At 34.9% G+C, this 18775-nt stretch overlaps 1 protein-coding gene across 1 annotated transcript in view; it reads right to left on the bottom strand.

Annotated features, from left to right (window-relative positions):
* The window catches only part of SOS2 (SOS Ras/Rho guanine nucleotide exchange factor 2), a 100906-nt gene that overhangs the window by 30642 nt on the left and 51489 nt on the right, over positions 1-18775 (bottom strand). The window contains exons 8-12 of the mRNA XM_052646375.1: positions 17481-17579; positions 5041-5168; positions 3209-3864; positions 2723-2804; positions 967-1089 (exon numbers count right to left, since the gene is read on the bottom strand). Coding sequence (XP_052502335.1) covers positions 967-1089; positions 2723-2804; positions 3209-3864; positions 5041-5168; positions 17481-17579 — 1088 coding nt within the window. The remainder of the gene's footprint in view (positions 1-966; positions 1090-2722; positions 2805-3208; positions 3865-5040; positions 5169-17480; positions 17580-18775) is intronic.

The following is an 18775-nucleotide window of genomic DNA, read 5'->3' on the forward strand; positions in this document are numbered from 1 at the left end:
AATACATTTTTAGAAATTATTACATAGATAACCAACAAAGACCAACTGTATAGCACTGGGAACAATGCTCACTATCTTGTTATAACCTATAATTGAAAACAATCTAAAAAAGATAAAAAGTATATATAAAACTGAATCACTTTGCTGTACACCTGAAACACAAGATTATAAATCAACTGTACTTCAATAAATTTTTTTCAAAGTCATAAAAAAACAATTACTGAAATGACATTGTTTAGGTAAGTAACAGAGAAGGCAATGGCACCCGACTCCAGTACTCTTGCCTGGACAATCCCATAGACGGAGGAGCCTGGTAGACTGCAGTCCATGGGGTCGCTAAGAGTCAGACACGACTGAGCGACTTCACTTTCACTTTTCCCTTTCATGCACTGGAGAAAGAAATGGCAACCCACTCCAGTGTTCTTGCCTGGAGAATCCCAGGGACGGTGGAGCCTGATGGGCTGCCGTCTATGGGGTCGCACAGAGTCGGACACGACTGACGCGACTTAGCAGCAGCAGCAGCAGCAGCAGGTAAGTAACATATATCGATATATCTTGTGGGAAAAGAGTGGGGAAAGAACTAGAACTTTCATAAATATTACAAATAGAAAAAAGTCTAGGATACTAAATGATCACACTGAGACAAAAACGAAATCAAAAGTGTAGAGAGGACTGACAGTAGGCAAAATTCATATAAAATTAAAATATTTTTACTTATTAGGTACCCTAACCTGTAAGCCATAACATATTGCCTGTGAGAGATATCTGATGCATATAACACAGTATATTTTAATAATTAAATTTCTTCAGAGAATTAAGAGTAGCTTCACATAGAAAGAACTTCAAAGTTTAACTGCTATGCAATTAATAAAATAACCTACATCTGAATTAAGAGGTAAAAATTTTTGTGCTAGCTATATACTGAAAATTGAATGACATATAAAAAATACAATATTCAGGCCAAACCTAAGTTGTACTGGTTGGACGTATTCCTTGCGAAACCTTTTAAGGTCTGTACTGATGGGCTGCTCGCCTTTTTCTAATGCCAATTTATCTGCTTCAGTAGGTTCTGGCTCTGGAATTTCAAATCTAAGAAGAAAAGCAAAATGAGAGAAATTTGTTGTTGTTCATACAGAAATGAGGATTTCAAATATAGCAGGAAAGATATTTTAACTAATAAGCAAACTTCTTTCCTACCTTTTATGTGAAAAGTGAAATTGATAAACTTCTCTTAGAGTACTACATACTACAAAAAACTGCCCTTTAGCTATATAGTATTGAATACTTATATGCTTACTTTTATCAAAAGCTTAATAACTAGCACTGACCAACGTAGAAAAGGTGAATGGAAAAGATCCAAGAAGACAATCCATAGAGGATGACCTCTTTAAAAACATAACAGAAATACCTTATCTAATTCTATCTTTAATATTTATTTTATTAAAATGGAAGCAAATGTAAGTTTCCTTAAATAAATGAATATTAATCCAAAGGAAGTCCCACACTGAATTTTAAATAGTATTTAAAAAACATGACTAAGTGGAAAAAAAAAATCAAAGTTAAAAAAAATACCTTCCCCAACCACAGGAAATGTAGCTAAAATATAATAATGGGGCTTCCCTGGTGGCTCAGACAGTGGTGAATCAGCCTGCAATGCAGGAGGCTGGGGTTTGATCCCTGGCTCAGGAAGATCCTCTGGAGAAGGTAATAGCAACCCCAATATTCTTGCCTGGAGAATTCCATGGACAGAGGAGCCTGGTGGGCTACAGTCCGTGGAGTCACAGAGTCAAACACAACTGAGTGACTAACACTTTCACATAAATAATATTAATAAATAAATAAATATAACATATGTGCCTTCCTTATTTTGAACATGAAAAGGCAACCAAGTAAATCTTCATAGCACATTATACTGACTCAGTCTGGTATAGTTAGCTTCATGGAATAACATAATGATAGAGGTCCAGATAAAAATCTGGTTAAGTTTTAAAATATAAAACAAAATTATGTTGAAGCTCAAATATTACAGTTTAACCTATAAAGCATTTTAAAGTACCACTAACATACTCAGTAAAAAAGGAAAAAGTCAATTCAAAACTTAATTTTTAAAAATTACTCAATAAAGGAAATCTTAATTTTTTAGGTCTAATAATGATATTGTGATTATGCTTTTAATAAGAATACTTATCTTTTAGAAATACTAATGGAAATAATACAGACAAATATGTTGCCAAGGATTTACTTCAAAATAATCCTGGGACTAGGGTATTCAAATCAACAGGGAAACAGATGAAATACAAGGAGATAATTATTGAAGTTGGGTGATTGATAAATGGGGTTTATTAACAGAATATATTTTCTCTTGCATATGTTTTAAAATTTTTCACAATAAAAAGTTTGTTTTAAAAGTGAAAAGCTTCTTTCAAGGAAGTATTGTTTTATTGCATAGAAAAAATTTCATTAAAATTCATATTTTTTATCCTATAAAAATGAGTCTTTCTGATTACCACTATAAATTTTGCTAGGATCTGAAAAGATCTGTTAGAAACAGGGATTTTAGTAAGCATGCTACTTGAAGAGAATAATAATACTGTAAATTTAATGTTGAATAAATTATGTTCAAAAACTACCTGAGTACATACTAGGTACCTAGCACTTTGCAAGGTAAAAAAGTTAACTTTTTAAAAAATGTAAAAATAAGTAAAATAAATATTTTTCTTACCGTTCAGTCAGTAAGCTTAGTAATTCCTGTGGTTTACAAAATGAACGATACGTAGTAAGAAAGGTACGAACAAAATTGGGATCTGAAAAGGTAGAGCACAGAACATGTTGCATATTCAATTTACTCAGCTTAATTAATTCCAAGTAGCGTATTTTGGAGGCCTTCCTTTCTTTCTTTCTTTTTTTGGTTCCTCCCACTGTTGCTTTTCCTGCCAATTGTGATATCTCTCGATAAAGGATTGCTACTTGATAAAGGGATGTTTTCAAATTCAAGATTCATGACCATAACATTTTGATGAATATTTATTAATGAAGTTAACACTATACAGACATTTAATTAGGTATCTATTCCTATTGATTCTGCAGTATTCCTTTTAAATTTTAAAGGCAGTCCATTTTCTTCCTAGGCCCTAAGTGTTTCTGGACAATCTTGAAAAGGTTTTGGATCCTCTGCCCTATATAACCACTTGTAAAGAGCTTCACATACCTGCATACATATGATATGTTAGCCTTTCAATTAATTTCACCACAGTTCCTCCTTTAATAATGGGGATTCCACTTCTACTCTGCAAGTTGTCTTCAAAAACAATGTTTTCCTCAGAGTCTTTTACCACAAAACGATACACTTCAGGACTTGGTAATCTCAATGGTTGTTCATTTTCTTCCTTCAATAATACTGAATCCAGCATTCGATCCAGAGTACTACGATACTGAAGGGAAATAAGTGCTGCCATCCAGTTATTCTTCTCTTCAGCAGACTTAGCAGCATATATTATGCTGTTTTCATCTCTGGATACTAACTCAAAAGCGTGCTTGCACTCACAAGTATCTTCTTTATCGCATATCTGTATCTTCCTCATGACAAATTTCTCTTTTAGTCTGTACTCTGCACTGCTGCATCCTGGGAGGCGTGACTGGCTGTGGTTGGGTTTGCAGCTGATCATCAAGCCGTCAAAGAGAAAAATATGCCGTTCATGTTTAGCACCAATTCTTGTCAATGGGCCTTCCATAATAAATTCATTACAACACTGTCCAATGTCTTTGCCTTCCCATCCATCTATGTTTTTCTGAATTTCATTCATTTTTTTAATAGCCAGGTGCTTGCTTCTTAATTGACGATTATAAAAAGGGCAAACAGGATCCCTAAAAAAAAAACAAAAAACACAAAAACAAGATAAATTTAGCTTACTCAATGGCTAAGCAACCTTAATTGCCTGAAGTATAAACTACTTTAAATCAAGTGACAAAAATATTAAATAACCAAACACTAAATTTTGCACACAGCATTTACTTTCTCCTAACGAAGATCATGGCAGCTGGTCCCATAACTTCATGGGAAATAGATGGGGAAACAGTGGAAACAGTGTCAGTGTTATTTTTGGGGGCTCCAAAATCACTGCAGATGGTGATTGCAGCCATGAAATTAAAAGATGCTTATTTCTTGGAAGAAAAGTTATGACCAACCTACATAGCATATTGAAAAGCAGAGACATTACATTGCCTACAAAGGTCCATCTAGTCAAGGCTATGGTTTTTCCTGTGGTCATGTATGGATGTGAGAGTTGGACTGTGAAGAAGGCTGAGCGCCGAAGAATTGATGTTTTTGAACTGTGGTGTTGGAGAAGACTCTTGAGAGTCCCTTGGACTGCAAGGAGATCCAACCCGTCCCTTCTAAAGGAGATCAGCCCTGGGATTTCTTTGGAAGGAATGATGCTGAAGCTGAAACTCCAGTACTTTGGCTACCTCATGTGAAGAGCTGACTCATTGGAAAAGACTCTGATGCTGGGACGGATTGGGGGCAGGAGGAGAAGGCGACAACAGAGGATGAGATGGCTGGATGGCATCACGGACTCGATGGACGTGAGTTTGAGTGAACTCCGGGAGATGGTGATGGACAGGGAGGCCTGGCGTGCTGCAATTCATGGGGTTGCAAAGAGTCAGACACGACTGAGTGACTGAACTGAACTGAACTGAACTTTGCCATTAAATAATACATGCTTCAATTTCATTATTCGGAAAGAGAAATAGTAGAGACTTGACATGATTCCTGAGGTCCTAAGAATTAAAATGAAAATAATACTAAATTTCTTATATAAATAATATAAGTTATTAAATATATCTTTAAAAAATTTATTAAATATATCTTAACAATATGACAACACCAATTTTAAAAGGCTAAAAGGGCAAAAGAAAAATGTAAAACAAAAGTATAACTTTCAAGAATGCATCTATCACTGTAAGTAACACTTTAGAAAACCAGACAGCAGATTTAAGTGAAATACTGCATAAGCATTCATATTTTCAACAGTGTGGAATTACCCAGGTCGGCGTCTAGGTGAAAACTGCTTGTAAATTCGGTCCATACTACCTTGGAGATTCATGAGAGCAGTAATAGCTTGGTTCAAACATTCTCTGTCTTCATGCTCTTCACTACATATTTTCAATTGCTAAGAAAAACCAAACAGAAAAATTAAACCTTCATTGTTCAATTCTTTCCCTTTCTCATACTTAGAGGAAACAGCAACAAACATTATGAACTCTAAAAGAATTTTAAGTATACTTAATAAAAACAACTATAATTTTATATAATTAAGTATACCTCCTGATCCTTCAAAACAGCCCTCTTTCTACATATGCAAATACAATACAGATATAAAGTACTATAACCATTACAATCATAAAAAACAAAAAGTAAATTTCCAGGTATTTCCAGAAAATGTCTTGAAAAAGACATTTTTCCATATATATAGAAATAGTTTAAAATATGCAAAACATGAGGCTTACAAGTTACTTTTATTTGTAACTATGAGTAGAGAAAAGATAAACATATACTATTTCACATTCTCTAATGATTACATTCTTAACTTTTAGAGATTTCTAAGAGCTTGCATATTTTTGTTACACAATAAAATCAAGTATGCTAATTTTAGCAATTCAATCTTTCATAAACTGTTCTACAAACAGTATCACATAAAGATCCAACTGACATTTTTTACAACATAAAATTCAACTATTCTAGTAAACATCAAGAATCCATGAAAATTAATATCCTATCTTACTAATCCTTAAAAATGACATTTATAATAACAAATTACATTATTAATCTTAACAACTCTGGCTTTATTTCATTTAAGCAAAAACTTCTCTAATAGCTCAGTCTCAAAATGGAAGAAAATTCACCTTATAATAAATAATTCAGACTGGATGACGCTTCAGTGCTTTGAAAGAAGAACTCCAAGAGGAGCATTATACAGAGATTATGTAGATATAAATACACATTTATATGAGAATATGGAAAAATCAAAATTGCTTCAGAAAATTTTTAAAAGTTTAAGTCTATTTCATGATCTTAAACTACCTCACTAGAAATTTTGTGATAAATTTTCCTTAGAACAATCCAAGAACAATCCGAAAACCATTCAGCAATGGCTCTTTTTCCTCAGCAAGGAACTGAATGGATGCTGTTTAAGTACTAGGTCCATTACCTTTCACATATACGTCTAGAAATTATTCTCTATATGCAGCAGAGACCCATTAGATATTTTTCAAGATACATATAGAAGTCTTGCTATCAAAGATTTGCAATATAAATAATTTAAGTGACTATTGTCATCTCTAGATTTAAGAAATAAACTGAAAAGATGAAGGGAAAAAGAGTTTAAAAATAACCCACAGGTTTAAAAAGTGATTAGCACTCTATCACTCTGACTTCTAAAGGTGAAAATTACTACCAAAGCACTTCATTTTGCTGTTTGAAAGCTTCTTACAAACAGATTCTTTTCAGCTACACTCTAAAATATTTCCCTAATAAAGACACTGATGATACAAAATGCTTAGTTACAGATTTTTTATTTTTACTGCTTCTGTTGATCCAAATTTCCAAATTATCACTAATAATGAGGTTCTACCAAAATGAGAACTGCTTTTCAATTTAGAGGTATTAGGACACTAAATTTCTTCTGTAAATTTCATTGTAAGGTTGCTCAAACTCTTCCACGCAAGTGGCCTTATCATTTCTACATATCCACGAATAATTTCAGGCTATCAAAGAGAAATAAAACTTCAGGATGTTTAAAGCATAGGATTTCCCAGTGATATAAGTATACAAAACAATGGCTTTCTTTGGCATAAACACAGTCCAACAGTTTGCTAAACAAACGTTTCTTGAATTTGGGCAGTAAGATTCAATAAACATCAGATTAATGAAAACCCAAGCTAATTCTCTATAGATATTTGAGAGAATGTATTCTTACCGTGATGTAGAAATTACCATACTGAATTACCTTGCATGTAAGTCATGCTCTTTTACATTGATAGTGCTTTCTGCATGTCTGTCTGTGCTTCTCTTATCTACCTGGTGAATTTAGCCTCTATGATACAGTTCAAATGCCTCCTCCTTAGGAAGCTCTTTCCTTTTTCCTCCCCCTTGAATTTTTTCCTTTGAAATAATATCAGATTTCTAGAAAAGTTATAAAAATAATGTAAGCAACTCTTGTTACTTGGAGTCACCAGTTTTTAACACTTATAAGAATCTACCTGCATATGCCAGAGACCTGGGTTCGAACCCTGGGTCGGGAAGATCCCCTGGAGGAGATCATGTCAACCCACTCCAGTATTCTTGCCTGGAGAATCCCATGGACAGAGGAGCCTGGCAGGCTACAGTCCACGGGGTCACAAAGAGAAGAACGTGACTGCACGACTAATACCACTACGACTGCCACAAAGGCTATCCCATTCTGTGCGTGAGTATATGTGGCATTCTCCCCCTGAACTATCTGAGAGCAGTCTGTGACACAATTCTCTCAGTTCGTTGTTGAGGAAGGTGCTGTGCTTGCTGTGCTTGGTTGCTCAGTTGTGTCCGACTCCTTATGACCCCATGGATTGTAGCCTGCCAGGCTTCTCTGTCTATGGGGATTCTCCAGGCAAGAATACTGGAGTGAGTAGCCATGACCTCCTCCAGGGGATCTTTCCAACCCAGGAATCAAACTCAGGTCTCCCGCCATTGCTAAATGCCTCTGAGATTGTTTCTGGAACATCAGGGAAACTCAAATACATCACAAACTATTCTCAAATAGTGTCATTTCCCTTATTCTTTTGATATTTCAGCGTGTCTTAGAACAAAAATTCTTTTACGGTATAGTGATAACTTCAGGAAACTTTTGCTTAATGTCCCAATCCTGTTCTTAGAGCAATCCCACCCACCCCCACCCCACCCCAATACAGGATCCAATCAGTTTGTACTTAGTTGTCATGTTTCTATTATCTCTTTTAATCTGTAATAGTCCCTCAGCATTTGTCTTTTATGGCTCCCTCAATTTAATAACACCAACATACCAGAACAGGATGATAAATTCCAGCATACCCTACACTCATATACATCTTTTTCTAACTTTCCTAGACAGAGTTGGTAACTTCTGCCTCACTGTCCCATAGAATTACTTCTATTGGGCACTTACTATATTGTAATTATTTGTCTGACATTTATCTTCTTTACTAAAACATGAACTCTTTAGCTTGGGGATTTTTAGTACAGTACCCACAAATGGTAGGTACCCAAGAAAGTAATGAGAATGAGTGACTGTTGTATAAATACTTAGAAATTTGTTAAGTGTTTAGACAAATAACAACAATGAACATTTATTAAGCTCTTGATAAAAAGCATTCTGTACATGCTCTTTTATGTATTACCTTATTTAATGCTTGTTACAACTCTGTAAGATAGGTACTATCATCATACATGGCACAGATGAAGAAACTGAGGCACCCAAGATGAATGGCAAAGTCTATATTCAAACCAACAAACTCAGATTCCAGGGTCCATCCTTTTTGCATGCCTCTCTCCAATGACAGCAAACACAATTACGCAAAAAACTGGACTATGCCAAACTCTGGTGAATGAATTGAAGGGGATTCCCCTTTATCTTAACAATAAACTGGACAATTACACAGTTTAAGAAATAAAATGACGTGTGCTTTGGGAAAGAGGTCAAAGAAAATAAAAGTGAAAGTCAAAGAAAGTGAAGTCTCTCAGTCGTGTCCGACTCTGCGTCCACAGACTGTAGCCTATCAGGCTCCTCTGTCCATGGGATTTTCCAGGTAAGAATAGTGGAGTGGGTTGCCATTCCTTCTCCCAAAGAGAATAAATGCCCTTGCAATTTATGCTTAAACTAAGTAATAAAGGGGAAATAATCTTTCATTAATGTGTAGTACCTTATGAATTTGACTGAAGAATATATTCTTTGCTTACCTGATAAACACTATTCTCCTTAGTAGCATATATGTGCATCTTGCCTGAGATTTTATTCTTTATGTAAGTTTTTTCTTAACTCTAAGACTTCACTGAAACTCTTGAATTTCTATAAACTGCTGTATCAATTTGGGATATGAATTCATTTATGTTTAACTCTTTGTGCCCCATGGACTGTACGATTTTCCAGGAAAGAATACTGGAGTGGGCTGCCATTTTCTCCTCCAGGGATCCAACCTGCGTCTCCTGCACTGGCAGGAGCCATCTGGGAAGCCCATCCATTACTATATGTGCCTAAGACAGGAGAAATTATATTAAATCATGAATTTATCTCTAATTTATTATGCTGGGAGTTCCGTTTAGATGTGAAATAATACATGTGATCAATTCTCTTTCGGTAATAATAAACTTCTCTCTAGATTTTCATAAAAATAGGATTTTAGAAATTTGGTGGGAAATTCAACTCAATAAAACCTGTTACTTCTCTTTATGTGCTTTTAAAAAATGTGCATTATCTTCCTTCAGATATCTTTGAGTGATGTGTCAGTAGTGAAGGAGTAAATATTACATAGTAAAATATTCTCACTTATTTTTTTCAAGAGTCAGAACATTTCTTTTAATAGACATTATCTCAACTTCTTGATGTGATAAATACATTTACATACACACAGGAATGCTTTTTTGTCACTTTCTCTGTAGGTGACAAAGTAATTGTTACATAATGTTAACAATTAGGGAATCTAGATGAAGGGAGCATACTATTTTTGTAATTTTTTCCCTATATTTTTCAAAGTAAAAGGTTAAAAAAATATTACCTCAAGAAACATTTTCAATTGTTTCACTGAAATATTGGCTTATCTTTCCCAACGAACTTCATTAAAGTTATTAATAATAGGTATTCCTGTTAAGTTTCAAATTAAGATAGATTAAGTTCTCTTCAGAGGAAAATATTTATTCTTTCCATTACTAAATTTCCAGGGAATGGCCAGAGTAAGAGAGTAGAAGAATGTTACTTGGATTTGAAAAAATCAATTCTGAACTGAGAGTTGATATGTTCCTAGTAACAGAAGGATAAATAGATTTTTTTCTTAGAATATAAGAAGTATATTATAAAGATGCTTATAAATAAGGAAATGAATTTGTGATTTCTGTTTCCTCTTACATAAAGGTTGGAATATATTAAGAAAAAAACCCTAAAATTTATCTGAAAAAAAATAAAGAAAATGAAAGTAGTTTATGATTAACCCCAGAGGGGCTTAAATTGGAAAAGAACAGAAATAGAATCATATTACCTATACCATGAACTTTAAAGTATTGCTAAAAATAATAATAATCCAACAACAAAATAATACTATTTTACAAGTGTAAAATAATTTTAGGAAAACTATATATGATATCCTATAATTTCTCATTATGTAGTTGTTTTTCTCTCTTGCTTACCATAAATTCTGACTCTGAAAAGTAAAACTCAAATAATATTTAAACATTATGTCCATAAATAAATCTTCCTTGGTACATGACCAAGGCAAATACTTAAAATTAAAACTGGCCTAAAACTGCTCCAGGACAGTGTTTTTTATTCCCAAAGGAACACGACAGCCTTAAGTAACACTGGTCGAGCCTTCTTTCCTATGGGTCTCATCCCAAAGTAAGCTCAATATGAAATGAAATTTCTTTTGGATGAGTGCTTGAGCTCAAACAGTATCACAAAAAGACAAGTCACCAGAATGGGAGACAGTACTGGAAATGACACATCCAAAAAGGTTTAGTATTAATATTCAGAATATATAAAGAACTCCTATAAAACCACCACCTTTACAAATAACCCAAATAAAAAGTGGGCAAAGGACTTGAATATTTCTCCAAAGAAGATATAGAAATGGTCAAAAAGCAAACAAAAGGATGCTCACTGTCACAAATAGGGAAATACAAGTCAAAACCATGAGATACCATCTCACATTCATCGGGAAGGCTATTATAAAAAAATAAAAATATAGAAAATAACAAGTGCTGGCAAGGAAGTGGAGAAACTGTAAACAGTGTGTGTTGTTGGTGGAAATGTAAAATAGTATAAAGTTACTACGGAATCTCATACAGTGCTTCCTCAGAAAATTAAAAACAGAATCACCCTATGATGCAGCAATTTCATTTCTGGCTATATATCCAAAGAATTGAAAACAGTCTTGATGACATATTTGTTCACAGCAGTATTATTTATAATAGCGAAAAAGCAGAAGCAATCCACGTGTCCAACAACACTGGGTGTATAACAATATACTTAACACTACTGAACTATATACTTAAAATGGTTAAGACAGTAAATTTCATGTTTGACCACAATTTAAAAATGGTAAAATATTATTAAAAGGAACAGTATCACAGAACAGATATAAAAGTAAAAAGTAATTTCTTATCTGATCATGTGATAATTCTCTGCTTATGTCTAGAATTAGTCCTTATTTCAGTTTTCCAAAATATATGTCATAATATACTGAATTATGAAATGAATACATCCTTTTTTAAAAAAGAAACAGAATAGAATAAAAGAATATAGGGTACGAATATATTGCATGAAATGCTGAGTAACATTTCACAACCCTTTTTGCTTTGCGTGTGTGTGTGTGTTCGTATAGCATTATCATGATGTTAAATGTATTTCTTACTATGGATCATTCTCACTGTGTAACATCCAGACTGATTCCCACCGGACAATAATGCTATAAATAAATGGGTCACTTTTTAGAATACCTAGGTCCTTGTGATCACACTAATTGAGTCATATAATTACCAAGAATCAGTAGTAAATGTTTCCAAATATGAATGACAGTTGTGCTTACGTTGTAATTACATAATTCAATAATTATATAAGCTAAAGAAATACGACTATAAAAATATTTATATGAAAACTCAAATCAATAACTTTGAAGGCAAGTCATTTTTAAAAGATATAGGGAAGACAAATCATAAAAGATTTGGAAAAATTATAAAAACTTAGATTTCTGCAATCAGATTGCTTTACAAGGATCTTAAAGGTAATGTACCATCTAAAATAAATGGAAAGTAGAAATCATAGAGATACTTTTTGTGACTTAAGCAAGATTCATACTCAAAGAAAAGGTTTTACCCTAAGTCAACAGATTAGCATATAAATATATACAAATGTTCATCTCTAGGGGTTTTGTGTGTGTTTATTAAAATGACTATGACTGATAATTAAAATGATTTATGATTCTTCAGTTCATTTTCAATTAACTGACCAACTACTAGTCCCAATCACATTGGCTAAAAATACTTGGAGTCCAGTAATCAATTGGTAGTAAAAGTAGCTGTGGCATTAGGATGAATAGTCAGTGTCTGATTTTAGATTCAGACCTCAGAGATTTTAAAACTAATCATCTAGACAGGGGAAAAAAAGTAAGCTTCTATTATAGTTAACTTCACTATAGTTAGGTCCATGAATCAAGGAAAATTGAAAGTGGTCAAACAGGAGATGGGAAGAGTGAACGTCGACATTCTAGGAATCAGTGAACTAAAATGGACTGGAACGGGTGAATTTAACTCAGATGACCATTATATCTACTACTGTGGGCAAGAATCCCTTAGAAGAAATGGAGTAGCCATCATGGTCAACAAAACAGTCCGAAATGCAGTACTTGGATGCAATCTCAAAAACGACAGAATGATCTCTGTTCATCTCCAAGGCAAACCATTCAATATCACAGTAATCCAAGTCTATGCCCCAACCAGTAATGCTGAAGAAGCTGAAATTGAACGGCTCTATGAAGACCTACAAGACCTTTTAGAACTAACACCTAAAAAAGATGTCCTTTTCATTATAGGGGTCTGGAATGCAAAAGTAGGAAGTCAAGAAACACCTGGAATAACAGGCAAATTTGGCCTTGGAATATGGAACGAAGCAGGGCAAAGGCTAATACAGTTTTGCCAAGAGAACGCACTGGTCATAGCAAACACCCTCTTCCAACAATACAAGAAAAGACTCTTACACATGGACATCACCAGATGGTCAACACTGAAATCAGATTGATTATATTCTTTGCAGCCAAAGATGGAGAAGCTCTATACAGTCAGCAAAAACAAGACCGGGAGCTGACTGTGGCTCAGATCATGAGCTCCTTATTGCCAAATTCAGACTCAAATTGAAGAAAGTAGGGAAAACCATTAGACCATTCAGGTTTGACCTAAATCAAATCCCTTATGATTATACAGTGGAAGTGAGAAATAGATTTAGGGACTAGATATGATAGACAGTGTCTGATGAACTACGGACAGAGGTTCATGACATTGTACAGGAGACAGGGATCAAGACCATCCCAAAAGAAATGTAAAAAAGCAAAATGGCTGTCTGGGGAGGCCTTACAAATAGCTGTGAAAAGAAGAGAGGTGAAAAGCAAAGGAGAAAAGGAAAGATATAAGCATCTGAATGCAGAGTTCCAAAGAATAGCAAGAAGAGATAAGAAAGCCTTCTCCAGCGATCAATGCAAAGAAATAGAGGAAAACAACAGAATGGGAAAGACTAGAGATCTCTTCAAGAAAATCAGAGATACCAACGGAACATTTCATGCAAAGATGGGCTCAATAAAGGACAGAAATGGTCTGGACCTAACAGAAGCAGAAGATATTAAGAAAAGGTGGCAAGAATACACAGAAGAACTGTACAAAAAAGATCTTCACGACCTGGATAATCACGATGGTGTGATCACTCACCTAGAGCCAGACATCCTGGAATGTGAAGTCAAGTGGGCCTTAGAAAGCATCACTACGAACAAAGCTAGGGGAGGTGATGGTTATTCCAGTTGAGCTATTCCAAATCCTGAAAGATGATGCTTGCTGTGAAAGCGCTGCACTCAATATGTCAGGAAATCTGGAAAACTCAGCAGTGGCCACAGGACTGGAAAAGGTCAGTTTTCATTCCAATCCCAAAGAAAGGCAATGCCAAAGAATGCTCAAACTACCGCACAATTGCACTCATCTCACACCATAGTACAGTAATGCTCAAAATTCTCCAAGTCAGCCTTCAGCAATACATGAACCGTGAACTTCCAGATGTTCAAGCTGGTTTTAGAAAAGGCAGAGGAACCAGAGATCAAATTGCCAACATCTGCTGGATCATAGAAAAAGCAAGAGGGTTCCAGAAAAACATCTATTTCTGCTTTATTGTTTATGTCAAAGCCTTTGACTATGTGGATCACAATAAACTGTGGAAAATTCTGAAAGAGACAGGAATACCAGACCACCTGACTTGCCTCTTGAGAAACCTACATGCAGGTCAGGAAGCAACGGTTAGAACTGGACATGGAACAACAGCCTGGTTCCAAACTGGGAAAGGAGTATGTCAAGGCTGTATATTGTCACCCTGCTTATTTAACTTATATGCAGAGTACATCATGAGAAACGCTGGGCTAGAAGACACATAAGCTGGAATCAAGATTGCCAGGAGAAATATCAGTAACCTCAGATATGCAGATGACACCACCCTTTTGGCAGAAAGTGAAAAGGAGCTAAAAAGCCTCTTGATAAAAGTGAAACAGGTAGGTGAAAAAGTTGGCCTAAAGCTCAACATTCAGAAAACTAAGATCATGGCATTTGGTCCCATCACTTCATGGGAAATAGATGAGGAAACAGTGGAAACAGTGTCAGACTGACTTTATTTTGGGGGGCTCCAAAACCACTGCAGATGGTGATTGCAGCCATGAAATCAAAAGACGCTTACTCCTTGGAAGGAAAGTTATGACCAACCTAGATAGCATATTCAAAAGAAAAGACATTACTTGGCCAACAAAGGTCCGTCTAGTCAAGGCTATGGTTTTTCCAGTGGTCATGTATGGATGTGAGAGTTGGACTGTGAAGAAGGCTGAGCACCGAAGAATTGATGCTTTTGAACTGTGGTGTTGGAGAAGACTCTTGAGAGTCCCTTGGACTGCAAGGAAATCCCACCAGTCCATTCTGAAGGAGATCAACCCTGGGTGTTCTTTGGAAGTAATGATGCTAAAGCTGAAGCTCCAGTACTTTGGCCACCTCATGCGAAGAGTTGACTCATTGGAAAAGACTCTGATGCTGGGAGGGATTGGGGGCAGGAGGAGAAGGGGCCGACAGAAGATGAGATGGCTGGATGGCATCACCAGTTCGATGGATGTGAGTCTCAGTGAACTCCGGGAGTTGGTGATGGACAGGGAGGGCTGGCGTGCTGCGATTCATGGGGTCACAAAGAGTCGGACACGACTGAGTGACTGAACTGAACTTAACTGATTATAGTTAAGTTGGGATTTTTAAATGTTGGCAAATACTAGAAGGCAACTATAAAACTAATGATGGGACTTCCAATTAGACATGAACATTCTCTTAAAACTTTTAGGAATCTAAGTGTACATCTGTGGCTGCTAATATATTATTTATGCGAAGCCTACAATCCTTTCTAAGAGTTCTTTATGGATCCATTAGTCTCCATGGAGATACACAAAATCAAGTTGCTCATCTATTTGTGTACAAAAGCTAGCGAGCTCCAGTATCACACATTATGGGTAGTAAGACTCCATAAAAAAAGAATTCTTGAGGTAGGTATTCATTATTGTCATTGTTTAGTCGCGAAGTCCTCTCTGACTTTGCAACCCTATGGACTGTAGCCCACCAGGCTCCACTGTGCATGGAATTTCCCAGGCAAGAATACTGGGGTGGGTTGTCATTTCCTTCTCCAGGGAACCTTCCTCTTGAAGGGATCAAACCTACATCTCCTGCCTTGGCAGGTGGGTTCTTTACCACTGAGCTACCAGGGAAGCCAAGATATTCATTAGAAATCATCTAAAGATTTCTTTGCCTAGATGTCTACTAAGTTCAGTTATTCTGGCTTTTATTTTAAATATTACTAATGAGTTATATGGGAAAGTTAGAACAGGCTGTCTAAACCAACAACTTGGTATAGATACAGAGTCTATACATAGACAAAGATAGTATACTCTATATACACAGAGATATATCTATATAAATAATGAATAATAAAGAGAAACCACACATGATCTCATTAGTGAAACTAAACTCTTAGAAATATGGAATATATTCAGCTTTAGTTGATGCACAACAGTAAGAAAAACAATCAGAACAACTCCAAAGACAAGACCCAGAAGATATTTACAATGGCAAAAGACTTGAATGATACTATAAAAAGTTATTCAAAAGGCCAATCAACATATGTACAAGCACATTAATAATCAAGAAAATATAAAATAAAACATTAGTTACCATTATAAATAGATATGATAGAAAATCTTAAATATGAAAAATGCATAAAGAGAGACGTCATGCATTCTGGTAGGAGTATACACTGTATAACTTTGGGAAACTTTCCACTTTGGAAAACTGCCTGACCTCATCTATTAAATTTGAAAACATACACACCTTATGACCAAGCAATTCTAATCCTGAGTACGTACTCTAGAGAAACAAAATGCACGTACATGTGTATCAAGAGACCGAAAAAAGAGTACCAACAGAAGTGTTATCAATAATAGCAAGAAAACTGTTGTTCAGCCAGAGAACAATAAATAAATCATGGTTTATTCAAACAATGGAAAAAAATTAAATTAGAAAAACATAAAATAACATCAGTGAATCTTATGTCGTATGTTGGCACTGAGTCATGTACAACTCTTTGTGACCCCATGAACTGTAGCCCATCAGGCTCTGCTGTCCATGGGATCAATGAATCCTACAAATATCAATGTAACTTAGAGAGAAGATAAAAGACACAAAGTACTATAATAATTTGATCTAATTGATAAAAAGCTCAGAAACAGGCTACATATATTTTTACTGAATATACATAGGTGGTCAAACTGTAAAGAAAAGCAAAAAAGTAACTGCCATTAAAGTCAGAGCAATGACTTACCTCTGGTGTGCTTATACATTACATTTATTTATTATAAAGCATGTTTACATTCTTCTCTAAGTATACACCATAAAGTTTATACTACATATTAGACCCTTAGAAATTCAGTATATTTTTATGTGTATTGATATTTAAAAACGAGTTCAAGTTTTACCACAATTTTAATTTTTAATTTATTACTTGGGTTCTGCCTACTACATTGCATGGGCAAAAGGTATCAACTTTAAACGTGTTTTTCTTGACAAGTTATATATGACAGAAGTTTAGAACAATGTTATACATAAAAGTTATTAATTACCTTTATAAAATATGAAGTTAAACCATTGTTGCTGTCTCCAAAAATTAATTTTTAAAAAGTCAACTTTTTAATTTTATTACTTTGAGAATTTATATTATCAAGTGATAGATAAAGTAACATTTTCCCCTATCTACAGCTTGGTAATTATATGAATATAAAAAATAAAGGCATTTCTCTATGGTTCATGGGAAGTAGGAAAACATTTAAGATACTTTCTTTTTATGAATAAAAACTATTAAAACTAACATCAGATAAAAAGTTTTTAAGTCTCATAAATCTAAGTATTTCTTTTTGTTAAAAAACTTTTATCTTACCTTTAATAATTCAAAATAGTGCCAACAATGATATACTGGCACCAGCATAAGGCGTGGAAGGACGTAACGAACTGCCTCTTTAAAACCATCAGCAATGGACTGCAAAGTGAAAAGACAAAATAATATACCTCTGATATAAAGGTTACATAAACAGCAGTGCCTAACAGAAGTAATTTTAAGAATACAAGATACAGGAACTCTCTGGCGGTCCAGTGGTCAGGACTCGCCACTTTAACTGCTGGAGCCTTGGTTTCAATCTCTGGGGGGAGAACTAAGATCCCACAAGCTGCTAGGATCCCAGCAGCTGCACACAGCTTAGCAACAACAATAACAACTTACACTAAACAACAAGAATAACAACTTAGACTAAACAACAGCAACATAAGGGTACAGATATCTTTAATGGAACTAGTTTCCAGTCTAACCTCATTTGTGTTTTGGGCATGACTTAAAAAAAAAACCAAGATAGAGATGTATCAAAACTATAATGAAAGCATTCTATATTGAAGCTGAAGTGCTATAAATCAAGTTTTTTCCTTAAGTTATCAGCTAATTAAAAATATACATTTCATCTTTCATGGCTAATATAACTTTAACAACAGCCTTCTCAGCTTTTTTCCCAAAAGTTTTGGGTTCCACATACCATAAAGGAATGCTGAAAAGCTATATATCTTCTCACAGATTTCTATGTCACTTTTACTCAAAATGTTTTAAGTAGTTACAAAGAATGTGTTTGGGGGGATATGGTACATTGCAGATGTGATTTAAACCTATTTCACCAAACAACAATCAAATAAATTTCAGATTTAGTTCATTTAACTTAAGAAAAATGCTGTCATATAACTTAATTGATACAGCCAATCTTCACTGTCAAAATAAACAGCCAGATCAGACTAAATTACCACAACAGGTCTGACTTCACTCTTAAATTGAAATACACATGTTAGTATCACAGTCTTAAGTACAAAAAGCACCTGAAAGAAACTATAACTGCTTCTAACATAGCATGTTCAAGTATGAGAGCTTTACAAGCCTCCCCTCTCCTTTATCATAATGGAATCAGTGAATAAAAATGGATGGGAATGGGTGAATTTAATTCAGATGACCATTATATCTACTACTGTGGGCAAGAATCCCTTAGAAGAAATGGAGTAGCCATCACAGTCAACAAGAGTCCAAAATGCAGTTCTTGGCTGCAACCGTAAAAACAACAGAATGGTCTCAGTTTGTTTCCAAGGCAAACCATTCAACATTCCAGCAATCCAAGTCCATGCCCTAGGCACCAACACCGAAGA

Source organism: Budorcas taxicolor, chromosome 10 (genome assembly GCF_023091745.1).
Source record: "Budorcas taxicolor isolate Tak-1 chromosome 10, Takin1.1, whole genome shotgun sequence".
Taxonomy (NCBI): domain Eukaryota; kingdom Metazoa; phylum Chordata; class Mammalia; order Artiodactyla; family Bovidae; genus Budorcas; species Budorcas taxicolor.